Source organism: Lithobates pipiens, unplaced genomic scaffold (assembly GCF_037356315.1).
Source record: "Lithobates pipiens isolate NorthernLeopardFrog02 unplaced genomic scaffold, aLitPip1_a1.2 Scaffold_23, whole genome shotgun sequence".
In the NCBI taxonomy this organism is placed as follows: domain Eukaryota; kingdom Metazoa; phylum Chordata; class Amphibia; order Anura; family Ranidae; genus Lithobates; species Lithobates pipiens.
In genome coordinates this window covers 221758218-221785439 of record NW_027507785.1, presented here as the reverse complement: position 1 = coordinate 221785439, position 27222 = coordinate 221758218, and the positions used below count along the sequence as shown (strand labels likewise).

Here is a 27222-nt window from a genome sequence, read left to right as displayed (position 1 = left end):
TTTCGACTTTCAACAAAGCTCCTTGCAATCGCTGCAAGCATCAATGCAATGGCTCAATACGGCCACTCATCTCCAGTAGCAACACAGCTGCTCTCCTCATTCCTACACACTTATAATTTAATTTATAGATTCAAATAAAGCTGCTTTCTTGCAATCGCTGCAAGCATCTCTGCAATAGCTTAATATGGCCACTCATCTCCAATAGCAACACAGCTGCTCACCTCATTCATCCATTCATTCATTCTCACCTCATAATTCAAATAAGGCCGCTTCCTTGCAATCGCTGCAAGCATTTCAGCAAGTGGCTCAAACTGCCACCCATCGTCTCCAGTAGCAACACGGCTGCTCATCATTTTCTCTGTCGCTTTCCCCTTTTTAGGCCAGTTAGAACACCAGTTAGTCCACCCTGCACCAGGTTTGGACAGTATCTCCCAAAAAAAAAAAATTGTCGAGGGCTTGCATCTTCACCAGGGGGCCAGCTTTGCCCCAAACAACTCTTTGCAATCCCCCTTGTCAAAACTACTACAGGCTCCCGGTCAACTCAGTTCTCGACCCCAACCAGTCGACTTCACAACTAGGGCATAAAGTCAGGTGTTTAGTTCAATGGGATTCCCCCTTTCTCTTAAACACTCTTTCACTACATATGTATACTTCACATACAGAATTTGACCTGCTCCTGAGGCGTTAGCAAGTGTCACATACTTCTGTGCACTTCACTCTGTTTTCGAAGCACAAGCCTTCAATACACAGACAAGGTTGCCTAATCTCCATACTTGCTGGCAGTGCAAGCATTAGTAGACCGAACCCACGTCAATTAACTACAGATCGCAACATTCCTACTTAGTATACCAGACTTCAGCTACCCACCCCAGTCCGCCCTGGGGCGCTCTGGTTCATTAGTCTGTGCCGAGCACAGACTGACACCCGAGCTATCGGTTACCTAGCCAGTCACCTCCTGGCTCACCTCGGTTGTCACGCATTCTTTTGAGTTTTCTAAAGTCACACTCAACAGCGCTCGAACGCAAACCAACTGTCACTATGGCTGTCGTTCCTTGTCCTATTCTTCTTGTTTCCTTCCGCCTTTCATCTTATCTACCCAAATGCAACTATCCCCTCCTACCTTTGCAACTTACCTCAAACATACGCACCCCCCCTTGCTTTTAGTTGACGCCATGTCGCAGGCAGACAGTGAGGACTTTGCCTCAGCCCTGCCATCACCCTTTACGGGCTCAGCAAGCGGCGGTTTACAGTCTCACAAGAGCTTGGACCAATAAAAAAAAATAAAAAATAATTCATAGCAGAACGGTGTCGCAGGAGTAAATCCTACCCTGCCGCAGCCAGGAAACCAAGCCTTTAGGCTACTGTTTCCACCGTCAGTGGCAGCCCTTCCAGGCACCACTTCAGTCTATCTTCTTTGCGACTACTCAGCTGCACTCCTGGGTAACCACACTGTCAACAGCAGTCGCCGAAGTCCAAGCAGAGTGAGAGCCCTGGAGGTATGCCCAGCCGTGCCCCTACCAGCTCCAGTCACCACCGTCATTCCCGTACCTTCACTTAGAGATACACCCAACTTCTGCACCATCGTCTTCCCTGCACACCTTGTCCTAGCAGGGCATCTAGGAGGACATCTTGGATGACAACAACGTTAACTTAGCATCCCTCCTCATAGCAGTACACAACTTGGCCTAGAACAAATCATATTCGCGGGGAGATGTCTCCGTCATCCTGAAGGCCAGAGACCCTTTACTTAATCGCAAGCTCACTGTCACAGAGTTTGTGCTGGCCTTGGGGACAGTCAGAGACATGCTAGGCAGAGCAACCCCAATAGGAGGGTAGAATTGGACCCGTATCTGCATGCAGCAGGTCACAAGTACGCAGGGTGCCCATCCTTTGACTATCACCGCTCATTTTCAGCCAAGGCAGCAGCCAGACTCAAGGGGATCCTTTACCTCCCATCTTTTAGTGTTTCTCTTCCAGGTAAAGACCCTGACTAAATCCTTAAATTAAGATGTGCCAGCTATAGCAGATCTGCCCATGGGAGTCAAATTTCTCACAAATTGGAATGGCATGCCAATGTGTATTCCCTCAGCATCTCTCTCTTCATCTCAGGTAGTCATGGTCACCACAGCCTCCACAGGTCCTCGCCTCAATTTTGGCCAAATTGGGTTGATAGGGCCATGGCCGTCAGAAATCCTCTTGATTCCTGGGTTCAGTTAGTCCTCCTCTTTGTTCGACCTCTACCCCATTGTTGCAGCAGCTCAAGTCTGGTGCAACAACTGGGCAGGACAAACAGTGACGTTCGCCACAGACAACCAAGCCACAGCCAGTATTATGAATAAAGGAGGTCCTAGTAGCCTACCATCGTGGCCTTCCTGCACAGGCTGGTGCCACTATCCCCACAGAACCAATCTAACGTCCTATGTGTCCACATCCCAGACAAACGCAATAATCTGTCCGACGCACTACCCGTTAACTTTGCTTCGTTATTTTGCAGGAACCTGGAACCGACCCGACCATGTCTCTTATCCCACACTGGTCGTAGCTAACCTCGGATTCAAACAACACTTTCACAACGCTACCTGACTTATTAATCTTTCACTATCTCACAACACCCTGAAGGCCTACCGTGCAGCCTAGAGGTTCTATGTCAGGTTACTAGCCTCAAACCCCAGAGCAATACCAAGAGTTCTCCATCACATCCTGGTCTTCATATTATGCCACCACACACAGTTGGCATTGTCACACAATACCTTAGACCCCACTCAGCTGACATCCAGTATTTCATCCCCTTATGAGATCCTAACAAACCGTCTTGTTTGCCGCCCATACGGTCAAGACCATGTTGTGTGGTATTCACAGGTAATGACCCCAAATCAGTATCAAACGGCTACCCGTCACCAGCGCCATATTCCGAGACGTGTCTTTCATCCTGTCACATTCCCCTTTGGCTAAATTCAGCCTGGTCGTTCAAGCAGCCATCTACCTGGCTTTCTACAGCTTCTTACGCCCCAGTGAATACTGTCACCATCCCAGTTGTAAAGTGTTACGTAGACGCCACCTCACACGCCATCAGACTTACTTCATCTTGCTCCTCAGGGTGTCCAAAACACAATAGTCCGGTCAAGGGGTTGACATCAAACCTTTCCAAACTCTCAAAGCCTGGTGCCCCATGTCCATCCTAGATCCATTTTTGGCCCATATGTTTGATCCCTCGCAGGACAGCCCATTACTACCGTTCCCGATTAGTACCCCAGGCAGCAACCAGTTCATTAGTCACGTCAGGTTGCTTTTGAGCAAATTAGGCCAGTCATTTTCTTGGACATTCTTTCGCATTGGAGCAGCATCAGCAGCCTCACGAAACGGGGTCCCAGTCCACGCGATCAAAGATGGGCAGGCGGGAATCCACCTGCTTTACTCGATAAATCTCCAATCCACAAGTGGAAATGTCCTGAGCCTTCAGCAACTTTGCCCCGTAGTGTCTTGTTGTACATAAATTAATAATTACCTCCCTAAACCAAATCTTTTGCGGCCTTCTCTTGGCATATCGCCCAGCAGACCAGGGCTCACCGCTAGGCTCACCAGGGCTTCCCTTACAGCAGACCAAGGGCACAATTCAGGTCTATTTTATGTTGTTAGTCTTGTGACGTGTTTATGTGTTCTTTCATATCTCTTACAGCGGAGGGCTCCGACCATAAATAAGAGGGCCAGTATGGTGGCCCGTAATTATGGGAGGAGCCCGGAGGGTATATAATCAGACCACCCACAACGGTCTGTGTCGGTTCCAGTGCAAGGTACCCACCCACCCATTTCCCTTCTCAGAGTACTTCACTTAAAACACGTTTCTCTACAGAAACATCCATTTACTTTCTTAAGGTATGCGGCGTTCTCTTGGCATATCGCCAAGCAGACCAGGGCTCACCGCCCAGCTCACCAGGGCTTACCTTACAGCAGACCAAGGGCACAATTCAGGTCTATTTTATGCTGTTAGTCTTGTGACGTGTTTATGTGTTCTTTCATATCTCTTACAGCGGAGGGCTCCGACCATAATATATATATATATATATATATATATATATATATATATATATATATATATATATATATATATATATATATATATATATATATATATATATATATATATATATATATATATATATATATTTTTTTTTTTTTTTTACTATAATATACAGTCACCAGTCAGTATCCCTGATCACTGCCATGTCATATGATGATGCTGTACTGCACTGGTGAAAGTATGTAAAAAAAAATGTGAAACTAATATATATTTAATTTCTCAATTTTCCCAAAAAATCGTGATACATTTTTTTTAAAAAAAACTGTCCATGTCTCTTACTAAATACCTCAAACTGTCTACTTTCCAAAAATTTGTAATTTGGGGCTATTTGTACTGTCCTGGCATTTTAAGGATCTCAAGAAATCAGTAAATAAGGATTGATACATTATTAAATATTTACAGTATACCATAGTTTGTAGTCTCTATAGCCTTCACACAAACCAATAAATATACACTTTTTGGGATTTGTTTTACCAATGACATGTAGCAGAATACAGTTTAATCTAAATGGATGGAGATTTTATTGGATATATTTTATAACGTAAAAACAAATATCTTTTTTTTTTTTCAAAATTCTTTAAATAGCAAAAAAAAAACAGTGGTGATCAAATACCACCAAAAGAAAGCTCCATTTGTGTGATATATATCTATCTATATATATATATATATATATATATATATATATATATATATATATATATATATATATATATATATATATATATATAACACAATTTGCCTGCATTTTAGCATTACTGAGCGATTGCCAGTTAAAGTAGCAAAAAATTGTGTGGCATGAAGGGGGTAAAACCTTCCGGAGGCCAAGTGGTTAATGGTAGCGGTAGGAAAAGGTAGAATAAAAACAGGATAAGTGTTAGGTTAAGTTCGTACTGATAAGATCTGATGGGTAAATGAAAGGTAACCTTACTTGTTCCAGTGTGATTACAAGCAAAGGCCTTGTTAGCAGCTGATTTGGCAGCAACCATGTGAGCACAAGAGCCATGTTTATAAGACTAAAATGGTGCCAGAGAGGAGCAGGGGGAGGAATAAAGGAGGGAAGCATTTCTAGACTCGGAGGCATTATATTGGTGGTGGTTTGAAGGGTCTGAGCCAGTGATGAAAATTACAGAATTTGGATGGGCAAATCATGTAGTACCCGTGTGTGGGCAGTGTGTGCCTGGAGGACCAGACATGCTGGAGAGAGCATATACATATTTTCTTCATCCATTCCCTGAGGAGACAAAGTGGAAGTAGCCCTTTGTCCCGGTTTTATAGGTGCTGTGAGCCTTGAATTGGCATGGTCAACAGCATGTCAACTCATCGAGACCTTTTCGCTCATGCAGTTATATAGTAGATGAATAAATAATTAGTACTGATTGACAGTACTTGCTTCTGGCACCAGCAACATAATTAATCATGCAGGTGAAGGGGAAACTTCATGAAACTTCCTCTTTAAACCTGTGCTATGTACACAGAGTGATGACTGGGTCAGTTTAAGGGGAATGTTAATGTCAGTCCCTGATCTACAAAAGATCACCTATCTGTATGCAAAATACCTCATTTAGCATATGGAACAGAAATGAAACATACCATGAAACACATCAAAAACTATTTCAGCTTTCAGTCTGATGTCGCAATAATAACTTAATATCCACTTGCATATATTATGGTTTTCTTTAAATTAGTGATACATTTATTTACAATATTAACCTTTTTTCTATAAAAGTACTTAATTTTTTCAGAGTATTGCAGTGTCAGTGAAACTCAACAGTAATTAAACGAATAATTTAATTTAAAAAAGGTTTTAATGTATCTAGTTCTAGCATCTCAAATACTCTAAATTTAACAAAGGAGATATTCTAATTGGAGATTTTGTTATTATTTAATTCTAGCTTGGCTTAATTATAAAGTTAATTGCTTTATCCAACACTGGAGATTCTTAATTAGGTAACATACAGATATAGTATAGATTATATTACACTCTACATTTATCGTTAATCCTCCTGTGTTCATTTAAATAAAAGGCCTCTCAACATAAATTAGAGGCTGGTTTATCTAAAGTGTGGTTTACTAATATTCATAAAAAATGTATCAAAGTTTCAGAAATGTTTCCGCACTTAATATCTGTTTGGTTGTTAGGGGCAATATTTCCTAGCTTACACATAACTTCCTGACCAGATTTGTTTTTACTATATCTTCACTTTTCTATAAAATGTAATAGTAGCAACCAGAGCTGAAATTATATCTTAATTTTTGCCTCTTAGAGGAAGATCGCCATTAACAACAATTTAGAGGCTGTCGGTCATTAAAGCAAAATTAATGTTAAATTTAAATCACACCTTTTTGTTTTCATGGACTGTGTTTAGCTTTTTCCTCTTCCTAAAATGTTAGCTCCTTGAGTATCATACTGTTTTTTTTCTACATTTCCATCACTGACCCACAGTAAAGCACCACACTGATTTTAAAAGGGAAGGTTACTTAAATAGGCTTTAATATTTATTTATTTTGGCACTAGCAGTATTTTTCAGCATTAACCACTTGCTTACTGGGCACTTAAACCCCCCTCAGTCCCAGACCAATTTTCAGCTTTCAGCGCTGATGCACTTTGAGTGACAATTACGCGGTCATACAACACTGTACCCAAATGAATTTTTTATCATTTTTTTCCCACAAATAGAGCTTTCTTTTGGTGGTATTTAGTTACAGCTCGGAGTTTTATTTTTTGCTAAACAAACAAAAAAAGATGCAAAAAAAAAAAAAAAAAAAAAATCATGTTTTAATAGTTTGTTATAAAATTTTGCAAACGGGTCATTTTTCTCCTTCATTGAAGTGCGCTGATTAGGCGGCACTGATAGGCTGCATTGGTGGGCACTGATGGGCTGCATTGGTGGGCACTGATGGGCTGCATTGGTGGGCACTGATAGGCTGCACTGGTGGGCACTGATAGGCATAGTTAAGGCGGCACTAATAGGCACAGATAAGGCGGCACCGATGGGCACAGATAAGGCGGCACTGATGGGCAAAGATGGGCACAGATAAGATGGCAAGGATGGGTGGCACGGATAAGTGGCACGGATGGGTGGCACGGATGGGCACTGATAGGTACCACAGATAGATGGGACTGATGGGCACTGATAGGTGGCACTGATAGGTGGCTCTGATAGGTGGCACTGCTGGGCACTGATGGGCGGCACTGCTGGGCACTGATGGGCGGCACTGCTGGGCACTGATGGGCGGCACTGGGGTGCAGCACCTGAGGCAGATTTTGGGTGGCACTGTGGGTGGCACTGCTGGGTGGCACTGTGGGTGGCACTGTGGGCACTGATGGGTGGCACTGTGGGCACTGCTGGGTGGCACTGTGGGCACTATGGGCACTGCTGGGTGGCACTGACAGGGGGGCACTTACTTTATTTCAGGATGGCACTGCGGGTGGCAGGTGGGCACTGGCAGGGGGCAGGTGTCCTTTTAAATTGCTGGCCGTGATCGGGACTGATGTCCCGAACACGGCCGCCGGCGATCGGCTTTTTTTTTTTTCTCCTCGCGCTGTCAGCGCGAGGAGGAATACTAGCCGATTACCGGCTCCGTTTTATCACATGATCAGCTGTCATTGGCTGACAGCTGATCACGTGATAAGGGGTCGGGATCGACCCCTTACACGGATCGGTGATCAGGCGAGTCTCACGGACTCGCCGATCACAGAGCGCGCCGCGCGCGCCCCTCAGGGGGCGCGCAGGCCGCTCGTAACCGGGACTACGTCAATAGACGTAGTCCCGAAAATGTGGGTCCGCGCTATTGCCGTCATTTTGCAATAGCGCGGATCCCAAGTGGTTAAAGTGATTGTAAGGGTTAATTTATTTTTATTTTTATAACAAACATATCATACTTACTACCACTGTACAGCTCATTTTGCACAGAGTGGCCCCGAACATGGTCTTCTGGGGCTCTTGTGGCTCCTCTCCACATCAGATAACCCCCTAGGAGAAGCACACTCCCGAGGGGGTTACCTTGCAGGTGCTCTCCTGTGTCCAGCATTCGATGTCCATTGACGTCAAATGTATGAATCGGCCCCGCCCACGCGTCATTGGATTTGATTGACAGCAGCAGGAGCCAATTGCTGCAATGCTATCAATCTATCCAATCAAGAGCCGAGAATCCAAGGCAGAGAGACAGCATTTCCCCTCCGGGTCAAGTTCCAGGGCTCAGGGAAGTAAAACGGGGGGGCTGGAGGGCGGTCACTGCCAGGTCTTTTTTTCACTTTAATGTATAGGATGCACCTTTCCAAAACTCATAAAATAGGCTGTTAATGTGAACCTATGAAGTATACAATTTGGCCATCCAACAGGGCTTTATGGACAATGATTAACCCCTTTGTGCCTAAGGGTAAAACAAAATCTAAATGCCTAAGCGCAATTTTGCAACTTTGACAGGTGTTAGTAAAATTGTACATATCATCACAACTACTTTGTGCAAAGAAAAACTGTCCCAAAATAGTAAACAAAAAAACCTTTTAATTTAAATCTAGCTGTATATTTCTCGCTACTACCAAAACCTTCCACCAAAGAAAAACCCAAATTAAAAATTCCTGCTCCTGATGACCGCAACAGTATATGTATTTTAGTTGTTGTTTGTACCCACAGTACAGCCCAAAATAGTGTGCATCTTTCTTTTTTAATTTTTTTTTTATTTATCCTACCTAAAACATGCTGATATACAAACAGAAAATTGGCATGCTAAAATGACAGAGGCAAAATGAATAAAGTCCCATAAATATTACAGTCCAATTAGAAGTAATATATTCCAATCATGAAAGTAGTAGATCACTCCAAGAAAAATGTGAGAGATTAAGTGTTCAACATATATGAAAAACACACCTTGATAGTCAATATTGTGTAAAAAGGTGAAACACCCAATATCCTTAAGACAGGAGTCATCAACCCTCTTTCCTTTGCAGTGAAACAGATCTCTGCAGCTTTTCTTTGGTGTCCAATGGGAACACTCACATATAATAATAATTGATGGTTCACCAGCAAATCATGTATGTAAGATGAATCAAAGAAGCTCAAATAGTCTGCAATGTCTATCCATCAAGCCAAAAGCCTTGTGGGGTCGGCAAGAGTGGTAACATCGTGAGCATGGACTCCACCCAACGTATTTTGTGAAAGATCACGCCATCCGGGACACTGACACTAACTGACACTGATACTAATTAAAAAAAAAAATACTGTCAAAAAAAATATTGACCTTGACCCAAGCACTAACCCTGGCACTGATCTAGATTAAACTTTGATCTAGTTATTTTTTTGTACTTTTTTTTTTTTTTATTGTTATTAATATTTTTTCACTGCAAGGAGAGAGGGAAATACTTAGTATCTCTCTCCTCCATTCACAGTGAAATAAACACAGGGGCAGGCTTCACAGTGACAATTATATCAAAGCAATCAGGTGTTCCAGGTTCTGATTGTTAGTGCGGGGCCTGAGGCTCCCACTGAGACATCGATCTCTGTTCTGGGAGCACGCCGTGTGGTGCACTTCCAGCACAAAGGGAGAAATGCAAATATTCCAGGCCAAGCATGTTCCTTGCTGGACTTTTTGTCTCAACACCAAGCATCTCAAGCACAAGGATACTTCTTACTTGCAGTAAGAAGAGGGGAATCTGCCTGGGTTTAATTGCAAATAATTTGGCAATTCCTGTGTTAAGGAAACCTTTCACCTTTGTTTACCTTTTTTTCCCCCTAAATTCCAGCTCCCCTATGTATCAATATAGCATCAATGTATTTATTTTGCAGAAATAATAAAGCTTTGACTTTATTCTACACATGTTTACCTCACTTCATCATGGCTGTTGACAACACTTCTCCATTCATTTTCCCTTACTTCCTGGATAGACTATAGGTCATAACACAGGAAGGAGTTGACCAGCTGACCTAATTAACACACTCCCTGCATCATCTACCCTCCTACCTACCGCCCACTTCCAGGTGCACGTTATTTAAATGAAATGCAATCAGTCAGTAATCACTGTTCTAAATAAATACACAGGCATATTTTTTTTCTACCTTAAGTTTTATCTTGAATAGGTTGTTCATTTGGAGTGTACTGAGCGATCAGATACTGTAACAGCCTATGGCGATAGCGCTGTAGTACTGAAAACAGGAGAAGTATATCCTAGGTTTTGTAACACTCAAAATAAAATTGGATTGTACAATCTCCTTTAGATCTGCCATGAACTATGTAGATCAAGGGTTTGCTTAACTTATTGGATATTGAGTGATTGGAGGTGTTTCCTCCTATTATATAGTTTTGGTAAATCTAAAGGGAATTGTACATAGATTGTACAATCTGATTGTATAGTGTATGGCTATTTTTATACACCTAAAATGAACTAATTTCGCTTTCAGTGCCATTAATTTTTAACAGCACATCAGTCACAGATGCAAACACACATTTTGACATGGGAGTCCAACAGAAGAGGCAGATGTTTCCATGGCACTGTGACAGGGCCAGCAGCGTATGTGTCCACTGGTCCATTCACCCAAAAAAAGTTTCAAAAAGTAAAAACCACAATAGACAGTTTTGACAATTCCTTTATTAAAAAGAAAAAAAAATGGCCCGCGATGTCCATCCATCTTCAATCATGCTGCCGGATTAACCCCCAAAAAATAGAAAAAATTGAAAAGCTCTGCCTCAATGGGAGGCCTCCCAGTGACTGCTATCTCTTGGCTGTGACAGCTGTTATATAGGCAAGGGTGGGGCCACCCGGTGATGCAACCAAGTGACTCCGCCCCCTTCTAACATCATATGGGGCCAACCGGTTACTTCAGCGGGTGGCCCCGCCCTTGCCTATATTAGAGCTGTCAAAGGGAAAACACAGCAGTCAGTGGGAGCCATACCATGGAGGTGGTGCTTTTTAGTTTTTTTTCTATTTTTCGGCTCCGTTGGGCACCGTGATTGACGATGGATATAAATCGATGCACACTTTTTTTTTCTTTTTTAATAAAGGAATTGTCAAAAACTGTCTATTGTGGTTTTAACTTTTTGACACTTTTTTTTTTTGGTGAATGGGTACAGGTACAATGTACCCAATACCCATTCACATGGGGGGTGGGATCTGGGGGTCCCCCTTGTTAAAGGAGGCTTCCAGATTCCGATAAGCCCCCTGCCAGCAGACCCGAACGACCAATGGCCAGGGTTGGAGTGCGGCTATCCAGATCTTTATTTTCTCAATGGCCAGGGTTGTCGGGAAGAGTCTCTTGTCCCCATCAACATGGGGACAAGGTGCTTTGGAGGGGACCCCAAAGCACCCTCCCCATGTTGAGGGCATATGGCCTGGTATGGTTCAGGAGGGGAGGGAGTACTCGCTCGTCTCCCTCATCCTGACCTCCAGGCTACATGCTCAGATGAGGTCTGGTATGGATTTGGAGGGGACCCCCACGCCAATTTTTTTATTTTATTTTGCCATGGAGTTCCCCATAAAATTCATACCAGACCCAAAGGGCTCTGACATGGACTGGGGGGGGCACAAAGTTTTTTCCTTGATGTTTTTATCTATATTGCTGGGAGGCGTCAATAAATTACAGCAGTAAGTTTAAATGACATTTTTTTCTGTAGAAATGTAATTTTGCTGCGGCACTGTTCACACAGATGCATCACTTTACAGGTAGACTAAGGGGAGAGCCAGGCATGATATTTAAAGGAAGATTAAATTTTTATTGTTTCACTTTATTAAAATCACTGCTCCTGAAAAAAAATATGTTTTAAGAGGTTTTTTTTTGCATTGATACATGTCCCCTAGGGCAGTACCTAGGTCCCATACACCTTTTATGGCAATAACTTGCATATAAGCCTTTAAAATTAGCACTTTTGATTTTTCATGTTCGTGTCCCATAGACTTTAATGGGGTTTGCATGTTCGCTAGAACTTTTTGTCTGTTTCCGTGTTCTGGTGCAAAGTGAACTGGGGGTTTTCGAATCATCCCTAATAACCTTCTTAAGCACTTCCTTGACTTTCTATGTGGCTCTAGAAAGGACCATATGAGCCAGATTCTGGTACTAATCTCAATGAAAATTACATTTACACAAATTTGCAAACCTCTAGTAATAGTCATTTAACGCAAACTCTAATATACAATTCTTCCCCAAAACCCCTTTCACACTGTGGCACTTTACAGGGCTATAGTGCTAAAAATAACACCTGCAAAGCGCCTCTCCTGTCACCCCGATGTGAAAGCTCAAGTCACACTGTGTCATTTTATTGCAATTTGTTTCTTAAATGTTTTTTTTTTTTTTTTAACAATGCATGAATTGTATTACATAAAGATATATTCATCCGTATAGCATAGAAGGGAAAAAGGTGAAAATTGATTTAAATCGAACATCATATACTCTATTATCTAGTACAGGGACATCAGAAACCTTATTTAAACCATAATGCTGGCATTTCTAATCCCCTGAGAGTAAAAGCAGACAAAATGCAGTTCCTGTAAGTGTACTGACTATGAAATTAAGCATGTGAGCACATCTACGGCTATGGGAATAGAACTGTCTTTCAGTGGAGCAGAATAATGTGATAGTGACACTCTGTGCTTGGGAACTGCAAGATGCAATTTTACACTGCTTTAAGTACATGTATCTGTTGAGTTGACATGCAAAATGGTTTCTCTACTTGAAAATGTCTTCCCTCCCATTTTCATTATTCAGGGATATGTGCCTGTCACTCTCCACTGCCGTCCATAAAGGGAGCTGTTATCGTGCTTGGAGCCGGAGACACTGCTTTTGACTGTGCAACTTCAGCATTGCGATGTGGTGCTCGCAGAGTCTTTGTAGTGTTCAGAAAAGGATTTACTAACATTCGTGCTGTTCCTGAAGAGGTAAATATAGTAGAAAATGTAACAAGCTGATTATGAGCATTTCAAGTTAAATTAAAAAGACCTTTATTTCAAAAAATGTTCAAGGTGATATAGTTCATAGTAATCAATCTGAAATTGTCCTCTTTTTGACTGCTTACACTATGTTGACCAAAGTTGAATTAAGTGTGTCAATGAATACTGTTACAGTGTCATTAAAGAGAATTGAATGTCCTAAGATTTTGTAGACCAAAAATGTAACTGTTTTCAAAATACAAGCTCCCCTCATACATGGAAATGAAAGAAAGGTCTGGGCAGGACAGCACATCTATTTTGCTTAGTATTTATACAGTATATGGCTTAATATTTGTAAGCAATGTGGCAGATTTAAACTCTACTGTTACCACCACAAATTCATACCTTGTACTTTATACCTTGTATTAGGTGACTTTAAAAGTTTGAAACATTTTTGAAAATCTCCTTTCGTGTTGTGAGTTGTCTGTCTGCTGGACATCTCTTTCCCCAACTTCTTGCATGGTTGGCAGATTCTCCTCTGCTGTTTACTTTCAATTTCTAAGGACTACAAATCCCATGGTATATTGCTACTTACAAATGGTGATTTTTGTACTGACCCCACCTCCTGAAACTCCTCTCAGGTGCTCTATAGTTCAGAAGGCAGGCTCTTTGAATTCTGTGACACAGCAGTGCCTACACACAGGGCATAGTGAGTACTTGCCTCAGAATTTCAAGAAAGTAAAATGTGTGTGACTCTTCACTAATTAAGTTAACAAACTTCAAGCTATTTCAAATTACTAGAAGTATGCTAGAAATATTTGAAATATAATATAGAAATACATGTTTCATTTTAAGCTTTGGCCATAGGTTCATTTTATTAAGGTTTTTGTCTCTAATAAATCCTATTGAGAAAGAGCTTTACAAGAATAAAGTATAAATCACAATATAGAATAACATTGGGGTAATGCCAAGCCATACATCTCCACAAACTTACAAGGTAATAAATCACTCATGGTAAAGTAAATCTGTACTGACCAGAGTCCATGGTAGCAGTAAGCCTAACCACATGCACAAGGATAACTAAAATCTTAGCACTGTGGTACATTGCAAATTAAAAAAACCTATGGTTAAGATGGCTATTTTATCCAACAGTAAGCCCTATGCACAATGCAGTCTTCTCAGCTAAGTCTCAAAAGAAGACATTTATCATTGCCCAAATACACCCTCCACCACCTTGTGCACAGTCATAAAGCCCTATTCCAGACCTCCACTACTTGGAGAGAAATTGTTTTGCAATTTAATAAGGTTTTAAAGTAAGAATGTAATGTATATCTGTAATAGCCTGGAGGCTTTGTAGCACTTTGGGAGGTATAAAGTATCTATTCCTGGGTCTACATCTCTCCTAGTAGCCAGTAGACATGTGCACACTGAAATATTTCATTTCAGAATTTTGTTTTCTTCAGAAAAATACATTTATTCAGTTACTATTGAAATTCGTTTTTATTTATTTTGTTTCATTAAAAAATGCATTCATTCGAAAATCCAAAATAATTAAGGTCGAATCTGTCATTGAAGGCTTATGGTGTCTGTTGAATGTTCTAAGAAGATTCGACGGAGCAGCTAAACCGTACAACACTGCAATTGTAAATTTCCGGTCAAATGTTCCACCTACAAGCTATAGTTGAATTCTAATGTTGTATGACACTAGTAATAATTATATGTATTAATTATTATTACTAGTCAACCAACATTAGAATTCTTCTATAACCTATGGGCGGAGCATTTGACCATAAATGTCTGACTGCTTTGTTGAATGTTCATGTTGAATCTTTTCTCTCTATGTCGAATAATCTTGGACGAATAGAATTAGGTTAGGCACATTCAACCTTTTTTGCTAATGTCTCTATAATGTCGAATCTTTTCTCTCTATGTTGAATATTTTCTCTCTATGTAGAATAATCTTGAACTAATAGAGCACAGGCTTGATGGACACAGATTATGGTATATTGCTACTTACAAACGGTGATTTTTGTACTGACCCCACCTCCTGAAACTCCTCTCAGGCGCTCTATAGTTCAGAAGGCAGGCTCTTTGAATTCTGTGGGGGGGGGGGGGGGGGGGCGGCGGCGGCTGCTAAGTTTTGTTAGTAACTTGAACGAGTAAACACGTTTTATGTTATAGCCTTTCTGTACAAAGATGTCTTGCATTGAAAACTGTGTTGTTTGCTGTTCTACCGAAAAAAAAAAAACCCTGCTCTTATAGTTCCTTAATATTTTTGCCCCCTTGCTGCCCAAGCCAATTTTAAGCTTTCAGGACTGTCACACTTTGAATGACAATTGTGCGGTCATGCAACACTGTACCCAAACTACATTTTTATATTTTTTTCACACAACTAGAGATTTCTTTTGGCAATATTTAATCACCATTTTTTGCTAAAATAAACAAATACTGAACATTTTGAAGAAAAAAAAAACACCAACGTTTTCATAGTTTTGCTATAAAATGTGCAAACAGGTAATTTTTCTCAAAAAAGAGGAAAAGGTTGGGACTTTAAATGAAGTATGTCACTACTAGTGAATAAAGGTATCATATGTTGAATTAAATAAGGATTCATGCATGCATGGAAAAACAAAATTCTTTATGAAAATATTTTATTAAATAGCCTTGTCATTTTTCTCCTTCACTGATGTACACTGATAAGGCTGCAATGATGGGCACTGATGAGGGGGCACTGGTGAGCACTGATGGTGAGGCATTTATTAGGCAGCACTGATAGGTGCCCCTGATAGGCACTGATAGGCAGCACTGATGGGCACTGGTAAGCAGCAATGATAGGTGACACTGATGAGGAAAAAATGATGGGCACAGATTGGCAGAAATGGGCACAGATTAGCAGAAATGGTGGGCACAGATTGGCAGCACTGGTGGAACAGATTGACTGACAGTGCGAGGAAAGGAGTGCTGATCACTGGCTTCTGTTTACATCCATGGTCAGCTGTGATTGGACACAGCTGATCACATGGTAAAGAGCCACTGATTGTCTCTTTACCTCAATCTGTGATTAGCAGTGTCCTGAGGACACTGTGATCACAAAGTGCATTGCCCACACCCTTCAGCGTGTTCAATCACAGGATGTTGTCATATGATAGCCTCCCATGGGAGATTCAAGTTTGATGTTTTACTGTACTGTATACATCTTTACATTGACTCAGAAGATATCATCTGTTTTACATTGATATGTAGGTTTAGCTGCGTGGGATTGGCTGCTCCACTGAGACTACCCACCCTCTGTATGGGAATTTCTGCACCCACCTTCACCTATATTCTCCTTATACCAGTTCATTATGGTATATAAAGTAATCTCTTATAATGTCCAAGATTTTGATAAATCCTTCAAACAATTTTATTGCATTGCACTACCCTACAAATACAACCAAGTCCTGTGGAGTAGCTATATTCATACACAATTCCCTGATATTTGACATTACCCATGTATATAAAGACCCTGAAAGCTGATTTATAATTCTTCAAGGCACAATAGAGGGCCATGTTACCACCATAGCCTCCGTCTATGCTCCTAACGAAGCTCAGGCGTAGTTTTTTCTACACATTTTCAACACTTTGGATCAATATCTCTCCCCATAATTAATTGTGGGTGGCGATTTCAATATTATAGCACACCCAATGCTAGATAGAAGCAGAGTTACCCCATCAACTAAAGCCTTCCCAAAGTCAGTATTCAGTACTCTAAACGCTTTGCAACTCATTGATGCTTGGCGAGCATATAAAATGAGCTCTAGATCATATACCTTCTACTCATACCCACATGATAGCTGCCAGTATGTGTCACTGGCGCCTCTAGCTATAGTGTGAGAGGCTACAATAATCAGAGCCATAAATATTTATTTCTTCCTGACCAACCACTCGGGGGTTTATTGCCAGTGGCGCAGGCTTGAAGGGAGTGACCTTGGGGAAGTTCAGCTCTCCTGTGGGTCTCCTGCCAAGGGGATGAATATGTTTGGCTATTGAATCCTCTTAGGTCTGCTGTCTGAGAAGAGTGATTGTGTGGTTGGACCAAACCCTGAGTTTGAGGCCTAGCTTGTGAAACATGGAAATTGAAGTGCCCTTGAAACACCCCAGGATGATGGCAGGTGAACTAACAAGTGGTTTACAATCAGGAGCTACATTAACAGAACAGCAGTTTGGCTTTAAGGTTCTCCATCTGTAAAGACTAAGTACTTTTGTTTCATTTTTCTCATGTCTGTTAGTCCATGGGTGTCCATTGCTGTACTGTTTCTGAAGCCTAAACCATGGGGTAAAATGCTATCCCTCCCTGTTCATGGGGGGGTCTCCCTGGCCTTTGGGTATTAGGGGTGGTGCTACACATGCTTTTAACAACAGATGGTAAGGGGAAACAACAAATCATGAAATAGAGTTGGGAACTCCCCCTGTTAACTGTTTGTGAAACTCTATTTTACTTCATTCTTCATGTGGCAACACCAACTTCTAAGATTTTGGTGATCTGCCGATGCTAAAATGTTACTTGTCTTATGCCTTAGAAAACCAGGCCATAAGTACACTGAGATCTTACTTTAGATATTTTTACATTTTATGTTTAGTGGAAGGTCCTCAAACCTCCTAAGTGATAATAGGTCTTGGGTATGTGTTTTCATAGGCATTAATATGCAGCACAGATGGGAGGCACTGAAATGCAGCACTGATAGGCAGCACTGATGGGCACTGAAAGACAGAACTGATGGGCGACATGTTGGGAAGGACGTTATATGACTTCCAGTCACAACAATTCAACCACCGCCCAGCCATCATTTTGCTATAGGTTAGGCAGGATGTGGTTACAATTCTTCTCTGTCCTAGGGGCACATTTGTGGAGTTATGGAAGAAGGACGCTTCCTGTGAGAGCTCCGGCAGACAACAGGATTAGAAAGACTCCCACAGGGCTATACAGCCATTTTTTTCCTGCTCAATATCTCTCGCACAACTATGGGACTACAAGGTGCATGTCAACCATTGCCCAGCCATCATTTTGCTATGGCCAGGCAGGATGTGGTTACAATTCTTCTCTGTCCTAGGGGCACATTTGTGGAGCGATGGAAGAAGGACGCTTCCTGTGCAAGCTCCGGCAGACAACGGGTTTAGAAAGACTCCCACAGGGCTATACAGCCATTTTTTCCTGCTCAATATCTCTCGCACAACTGTGGGACTACAAGGTGCATGTCATCCAGCAAGAAATCCAAACGGAAAAGCAAGCCGCAACAATCCCTCACCACCTATCTCCTGCGGGCTTCAGAGCAGGCCAGAATGGCCAAAGATGGTGCCCAGACCCAGCATAGCTCTGAGTCTCTGGCTTCCTCTCCTACTGTCTCCAGCCAGCAGAGAACCGTGAGTACTCTATAAAGAAGTTCCAGTCTGAGTTACACAAAACTACTTGCATTCTGAAACAGAAAATCACAGCGTTGGGCACCCGCACAGATCTGTTAGAAACAAAGCATGATGAGCTGGCCCTTGCTCATACAGATCTCCACAAGGATTTTGAATCCCTGACAGAAAGCTATTCATTCATACAAAATTATCCAAGTCGAGGATTTGTAATCACAGAAACAACCTGCGGCTGAGAGGTATCAGATCGGTCACAGATCTATTGTCAACCACCACCAGGTTGTTCCATTCCCTTCTTCCAGATGCGCTCACTAAAGCCTTTTCTTGTGATAGACTGCACAGGGCTCTGCGCCTGAAACCTGCAGTGGATAAACCTTGATGTGATGTGATACTCTGCATGAAAGATTATCTGACTAAAGAGGAAATCTTGAGTGCCACGATGAACACCAATCATATTGAATTGGATGGTGTCAAAATGTAGATCTACTCTGACATAGCCCAAGCTACTCTAGACCGCAGACGCAAGATGAAGGAAGTCACATTGGTTCTTCAAGCAGCCCATATAAGATACGGCTGGGGTTTCCATTTTAAGCTCACAGTGCCACACAACAGTACCACGTTCACAGTCTGTAACACCACTGAAGGCAAGGAATTTCTGGTCAAGCTTGGACTGATGGAATCGGATGCTTTTCCCCGGCCAGCCCTCTACTTCTTGACCTAAAACCCTCTTTAGGCAACACCCTCTACTCGTCATGCCTGGAGAAGATGGTGCCAACCATTTCGAGACTTTCCAGCCTAACAAGCCTGTGCCACAATTTACCACCTATAGACCACACCGGTAACACCTGTACAAGTTCTGTGCAGTTGACTTTGCACAGTTGTGCTGTTAACCTGATAGACTGGGTATCCCACAGATCCCTGTGGAGGATTTTTTCTCTTTTCACAACCACTAGGTTCTACGGATCTCCATGTGGGAAGCCATCCTATACAGACCTCAAGGTACAACTATCGAAGGACCTGACTCTTTAAGGTTCAGATGACATTTTCATAAGAATATGCCATCTCATAGAGACTCTCACTTTCTAACATGAAGTCTCCTTGCCTACACAGTTATCACCTTCTTACTCCACGATCCGACCCCGAGTGGTGTTCAGGGCAGCATGCTGTGGTAGGCTGCTCTGTTCGCCATCTCAGTTTGCTTTGGGTCTTGTGGTAGGTATCAGACACCTTTGGTCAGTATGAAGGTTCTCCCCTGACCCCCTTACTCAGAGTTGGTTTCTGTTTATGTTGTTTCATGTTTTTATATTTTTTGATTATGGAAGATTCAAGATTAATGTTTTACTGTACTGTATACATCTTCACAGTGACTCATAAGATATCATCTGTTTGATATTGCTACGTTCGTTTAGCTGCGTGGGATCGGCTGCTCCACGGAGTCTACCCACCCCTGTATGGGAATTTCTGCACCCACCTTCACCTATCATCTCCGGTTCATTATGGTACGATTTATAATTCTTCAATACATGATACAGGGCCATGCTACCACCATAGCCTCCGTCTATGCTCCTAACAAAGCCCAGGCATAGTTTTTTTCTACGCTCTTTTCAACACCTTGGATCGATATCTCTCCCCACAATTGTTTACAGCAATGCTAGACAGAAGAAGAGTTACCCCATCAACTAAAGCAGCTCATTGATGCCTAGCGAGTGTGTAATGTGGGCTCTAGATCATATACCTTCTACTCCAACCCACGCGATAGCTATGCTCGCCTAGACTACATTTTTTGCACCCCGGTAGTCCTCGCCAACTCCTCAGCAGCGGAGATTAATGTTTGCCCCTGGTCGGATCACCATATGGTGACATATAGTCCTCAAATCATCCACATATACATGGAGACTAAATGATTCACTGCTTACTGACCCTGCAACTATGGAATCTCTAACCACTTAGATAACTATTTTGCTGAGAATTTATTACCAGACACTTCTCCCCTCATGTTATGGACAGCCCATAATTTGATCATGCGGGGTCATCTCATTAATCTGGGGACTAAAAGGAACAAGACTAAATTGGCAGACGTGCGTTCCCTTACAAAGACATTAGATAACCTGTACAACCGTTATAATCAATCTCCCATGCCTGAACTTCGCTTTAGACTTAATACTGTCTGAAGACACTGAAAAGGCTTTTTCCAGTGCAAAATTCTTGTTGTTTAGTAACTCTGCTTCTGCTATGTTTGCAAGAAAACACAACCACATGTTTAAACCACCTAATGTATATAAACTACGTAATTCTACCAACTCCTTGGTATCTCACCCTAATGACATTCTGGGTATTTTTGTTGACTACTAACAAAAACTATTTTCCAAGCCAGCAGTGGCCTCTGACCCAACCTCCCAAGTATGGTTTGCAGATTTAGCTCTACCCACAGTATCTGACCAGCAACTAGAAACCTTGAATGCTCTCTGCAGTACATCAGAAATAGCAGACATTATTAGGTCCCTCAAATTGTCTACAGCCCCTGGCCCAGATGGTTACACTACCACAAACTATAAAAAATTCTCCTCTACATTGGCCCTAAAATAAGTCACCCTCTATAATCATATCCTGAAAGACCAGAGGTGACCAACATCCTATAGTCCCAGGCCCCATCCGCCCACCCCTTGGGTCTTTCCTATCTTTCATCTTCCCTTTTCAACAACTGGTTTGTTACATTTGTTTATGCCATTTTCAATTATTTATTCTACATTCATCTTCTTGCAGTATTCACATGATACATTTTTCCACCTGGTCACCTTGGGTACAGAGATGTCTTGCAGCCTTGGCAGATCCTGACAGCAGCAGGAGGTATAGAAGAGTCAGGCAGGCTGGGTCAGAAGCCTGTTATTTACTGTCTTCTTCTCTCCTCACGCTGTCAGCGTGAGGAAAGAAAATCCAATAACTGTCTTGTGTTTACATCCTGTGATCAGCTGTCATTGGCTGACAGCTCATCACATGGTAAAGCGGCACAATGATTGGCCCTTTATCTTGTTCTGTGATCAGCTGAGTCCAAAGGACTCAGCGATCCCTGAGCGTGCCGCCTGCGCACCATCATGACAGAGCATTCATGTACACCTTCCTGTAGTAGTGTGAAGTAAACCCACGCTGTAGCTATATTTCGGCTATAGCGCAGGCAGAAAGCGGTTAAATAAAATCATGTTGGGGTCACTGCTACCCAGATATTCTATTATATGAACATAATAAAGTAATAGTAATAGTAATAAATTCTAAAAGGTTTGAGATTACCAGGTCCAGCAGAGCATCATTTCTAGTTGGGGCTTCTATGAACTGTACCATAAAATTGCCTTGTTATAGGTTTATAAATTCTTGCCCTTTATATGTTCCTGCAGTGCCATTACTCCAATAAATCTCTGGGTAGTCAAAATCCCCATTATATCATTGTCCCAGACTTTGCAGCCTTTTCTGTCTGTGCAAGGAGCTGACTCTCCACCTCCTCATGAACACTGGGTGGCCTGTAATAAACTCCAATGATTAACTTTGTATTATGCACACCCATATGCAATTCCATGCATAATGCTTCAGCCTCATCACACTCTCCATAAAGTAGGTCCTCTTTCTCATTCACTTTAAAATCACATAGAGACAGACATTCCTAACCTTTCCAAAAACAGACATAAAAATTACACTGCGGCTACACCTTGATAAAGCTTGACTAGAAAGGGGAACTGAATTTTAACAATTCCTCATATAGTCCTTGCATACCGTCACCTCAATAAATGAAATAAGGACTTGAGGTGCGTTCCTCTGAATTAGGGTAAGCATACAAAAAGAAAGAGAAAAGAAAAAGTTTTTCCAAAAGTAATTCTTCAACGAGGAAGAGCCAAATTTATCAAAAAATATAGAAGACAGGAGTACTGTAGCTACATGCAGGCACCACAATGCTGAAAACGAATGGCACTGGACACCTATGAGACACGTGGAGCAATGGACAGGAGTCTTTACCCTATCCTCTGTGGTTCCCATCCTCCCCGGAAAGGGGCGGTTTGACTGCCTTGATACTGTGGATGAGATGGACATTGGGAGATCAGTGAGCTGTATCGATTCCCTTTTCCTGGCTGGGAAATCTTTAAATGACAAACTGGACGTCTATTGTATATCTTGTCTCATGGGGGGAAACCAGAACTCTCCTGCCATGTTCATCCATGCTTGATTTATACCTAAAATAAACCATTCTCTAATTTCATCATTTACTCTGCTATCAATGCATCTTTATTTTCATTTGCTCTACTGGGGTTAACTCTTAAACTGCTTCCAAACAGCATCTAGCTAACCCAGTTTAGGGAACGATAAACACCCAGTGATTGGCATCTTGGGATACTGATACTGTCTGCTTGTCGTGGCCGTCTGTGTTCTTAGACCACATTGTCTATTTTTACTGTTTGTGGTGGAGGTTTACGCTATTTTTATTAGCTTTCATTGTTTATGTGGATTTTTTCAATAAAGAATTATGTATATATTTTTTTGATGAATCCAGCTATACTTCATTGAAGAATTACTTTAGAAAAACTTTGTCTTACCCTCACCTTTCAATTTTACCCCGTCTTTCCAAAAAAGAGCATAGCCAGGAATAATAATAGCCCAGTTATATAAAGAATGAAGCCACAATTCAGCAATACCAATAAATCATAGTTCTCTTCATGCACCAAAGCTTCCAATTCTACTATTTTTTTTAGTACAAATAGTACCATTTTCAATGGTTGTTTGTAACATGGAAACCTTGGTATCACCTGCCATAGCCCTCCCCATCTTTCCCATTTCACCCACCAATAGGGATTGACCCCATCTGACCTGTCTAACGCATTATAATCAAATTCACCCTCTCCCTCAATCTTTGTTTGAATACTCCTCCAGCCTTCCCTTAAACCTCTCCCCCAGCACAGCAGACCCCCTTCCATTTAGGTGAAAACCATTTTTAGCAAAGGTATAGGTTGTACCCCAATGAAAAGTCAGCCCAGTGCTGTTGAAACCCAAATCCTTCCCTCTTACACCAGCTCTTTAGCCATGCATTCAGGTCTCTAATTTCCCCCTGTCTTTCCTGTGTTGTACATGGCACAGGCAATATTTCAGAGAAAATCATCCTGGAGGTCCCTCCCTTCAACTTGCAGCTTAGTTCTTTAAATTAATCCTTAAGGACTAAGCACTTTCCATGTATTCTGTCATTGGTTCCAACATAGAACAAGACAGCTGGGTCATGCCTACCTCCCCCCCCCCCCCAGTAATTTATCAACACAGTCTGCCACATGCTGAACCCTAGCACCAGGAAGACAGCAAACCATTGGGTTGAGGAGATCCTGGCAACAAATGATTCTATCAGTCCTTCTGATTATAATATCCCCCATTACCAACAACTGTCTAGGCCTACCTGCACTACACTTACCACCCCTACTACATGGGTCTGCTCTCCCGTTTGTTTGGGGTAGCAGTGACATCTAGGGCTGCATCTAGGGCTGTGTTTTCCACCTACACATCTTCACCCAACCTGGCAAATCTGTTTGAGTGCTCAAACCCAGGGCTGGATGCCCTTTTCTGTGAGCACACCCTCCCTACTCCCTCTAACTACAGTAACCCATCTCCCTACCTGATAATCCTGACTTACCCCTCCACCCTCCACATCAACCCCATTAAAGGACCCCTATCATGGTTGTCAGTTCTGCCCAGTGTTGAAATTTGCTCCTCTAGATCTCTAACTTGAGCTTCTAGAAGGGCAATCCACTCACATCTGTCACAGCAGTATCCATTCTGAAGCTTTTGCTCCATTGTTATATACATGATGCACACTATGCATTGAACAAAATAAAAAAATTACACATATTAATAACTGGGCTGTCTGAGCAAAAATCAGGTTGGTAGACATAAAAGAAGTTGTTTTTCCCCGGGTGCATTTCTTATTTTAAGTAGAGTCTGCTTAATGATGTTTTCACAATTCTGTAATGAGTCCAAGTAAATAATCTCAAATCCAGTGAAAAGTCAGTGGCATGCTGTCCAAATATTTTATTGGTGGTTTGTTTATGAAATCACAAGACTGTGAGACAGCACATAATTCATGACACATTTAAGTATAAAAAGAAGCAGACCCAAACAAATAAATTAGGTTTAATGAATTTAAACAGCATGTTTATCGTGACTGTTTTTAATTCTTTTTAATAATTTGGCAAATAAGATAACAAAAAGCTTTAAAGCTTGTGAAGTACTGGCAATTATATCCCATCAAGCAACTAGAAAAGTAAAAAAAAACAACTGGAAACTCCTACTTGAATGAGAAGTCAATGGTTTACTATGACATGCATTCAGATACTTTGCACTAACAAACTCCATCATATTCTTACCTCCACTTTTCCATTTCAGCAGTTGTGCAGAAAGGCTAAATATAACTGTAGTGCTACCCCCATGGGAGCCGCTGGATAGGGTGGGTCCTCTGTTCTTTGCCTCAACCCTCTCAAGAACCTCAGCCCCTGTGGTACACCAGATCTAGTGTACAAACATACAATATCACAGGAAATCAATGAAAGTAGTACTCCATACCCAACAGTATTGCTATATCAAATAAAACAGGCACCAAACCAGGTAGTAAAGGCAAACTTAATATATTGCCACCCAGTATGGTTGGTAATTTGCAATAAATAAGCATAAAATGGATTAACAATATTATTACACATTTTAGAATACAAAGTAATTAACAGTTAGAACTTGGCATAAGATGATGTTTGGCATCCAGATCAGCATAAACAGTACCTCAAGTGCAGCAGTGAGCAGTAGGGATGGGCGAACAGTTCGGCCCGAGCATAAGTTCAGTTCGAACATTAGCCTGTTTGGCCATTCGCCAAACATCCGGATTTGCAGGGTGTTTGCCCTGACGAAACACCATGCAAAGCACTGAGCGTAGCACAGTTGATTCTGGGCCCTGATTGGACAAAGCTTTGCCCAATCAGGGCGCAGTGTAAGCTGGTTGTTAAGGAGCGGGGGGCCAGGAAGCCGTCCATGGCATCCTTAACTATCTCCCACCCGGCCAATGTACATATATGGCCGGGTGGGAGCCGCCTCCTTCTGACTGGACGTTCAGGAACATCCTTCAGAAGGAGGGAGATCGCGCGCGGGCGCGATCCCGATGCGCTCGTGTCACCCGGACACGGCGCATCTTGGATCGGCAGGAGGGCTCTGTGATTGGCCCTCCTGATCACATGACGGCCGTATCCAATCACAGCCGTCATGTGATCAAAACAAACAGCCGGTTGCTAGGCAATCGGCTCCTCCTCTCCTCACACGGAAGTCATCGCTGAGGAGAGGAGAGCAGATCGCTGCAGCTGGCTGGTGATTAGTGAGTATGAGCTGTTTTTACAGCTTTTTACTCACTGATCACTAGTCTAGTGTAAACACACAGTGTAAACACACATGTCCCCAAAATACACGTCACCACACATGTCCCCAAAATACACATGTCACCACACATGTCCCAAAATAATAAAAAGACATGTCCCCAAATAAAAAAAACATATGTCCCAATAAAATCACATGTCCCAATGATTATCAGCACACATCTGTACATGATCACCTGCACACATATGTACATGATCATTTGCGTACATATGTCCGTGATCACACAAACCAATTATTATACACTTAACAGAATTTTTTTTACCAAAAACATGTAGCAGAATACATTTTGGCTTACATTTATGACAAAATTTGATTTTATTGGATTTCTTTTAAAATAGAAAAAAGAAAATATTTTTCCAAATTTCCGCTATTTTTGCGCTTATATAGCAAAAAATAAAAAATGGAGTCGTGAATAAATAGCACCAAAATAAAGCTCTATTTGTGCGAACAAAATGATAAAAATTTAATTTGGGTACAGTGTAGCATGACCGCGCAATTGTCATTGAAAGTGCCAGAGCGATGAAAGCTGAAAATTGGGCTGGGAAGGAAGGGGGCGAAAGTGCCTGGTATTGTAGTGGTTAATAATCATTGCCCCCTCTCCAGCCGTGATCCCTGTCCTCTGTCTCTCCAGCCATGATCCTTGTCCTCTGCCTCTCCAGCCATGAGCCCTTACCTCTGTCCTGCCAGCGGTGATTACTGTCCTCTGATTCTTCAGCAGTGATCCCTATCCTCTCCCTCTCTAATAGTGATCCCTGTCCTCTCTCTTGTTAGTGGTGATTCCTGTCCTTTGCCTCTCCAGTGGTGATCCCTGTACTCTGCAAAACCAGTTGTAATCCTTGTTCTCTGTCTTGCCTTACTTTGTAAATACAGTTGGAATTGATTCTGTGTTTCCTCCAGAGATGTTAACAGGTCATACTGTATTACCTTAATTCCCAAAGAGGGCACTCTCACTTCAATGTTCGAATTACCCCACAATACCCTCATTTAGGCTGGGTTCACACATGTTCAAATTGGATGCAGGTTTCCCCGCATCCTATTCGCATGACAGGCAAGTGTGAGCCGGTTCACACATGTCCAGGGTGGCCCTGGTCTGGGTTGAAAAAGGGTCTGGTGCATGTTTGGGTCCAGTTCAGGTGCAAATTCAGGCAAAAATTCAGACCTAAATAGCACCTGATCTGGTGAACATACATGCACTGGACTCCAGGCACACACCTGCAGCCACATATGTGCGAACCCAGCCTGAATGTAGACGCAAACATATTTGTCCAGATTCTTGCGAACAGAATTTGCAATTCTGAATATTGTTCATCCCGAGCAAGTCGGCTTTATTCCAACCAGGGAAGCTCAGGACAAACTAATCAGGACCTTGGATGTCCTACAGCCAGCCCAGTCATAGTCTCTCCCCATTCTACTTCTCTTCAATAAAAAAAAGAAAGCTTTCGGCAGGGTGGATTGG

General features: G+C 42.1%; 1 protein-coding gene across 1 annotated transcript in view; it reads left to right on the top strand.

Annotated features, from left to right (window-relative positions):
* Positions 1–27222, top strand: part of DPYD (dihydropyrimidine dehydrogenase) — a 2051548-nt gene that overhangs the window by 1017406 nt on the left and 1006920 nt on the right. The window contains exon 10 of the mRNA XM_077452870.1: positions 12775–12944. Within this exon, the coding sequence (XP_077308996.1) occupies positions 12775–12944 (170 nt within the window). The remainder of the gene's footprint in view (positions 1–12774; positions 12945–27222) is intronic.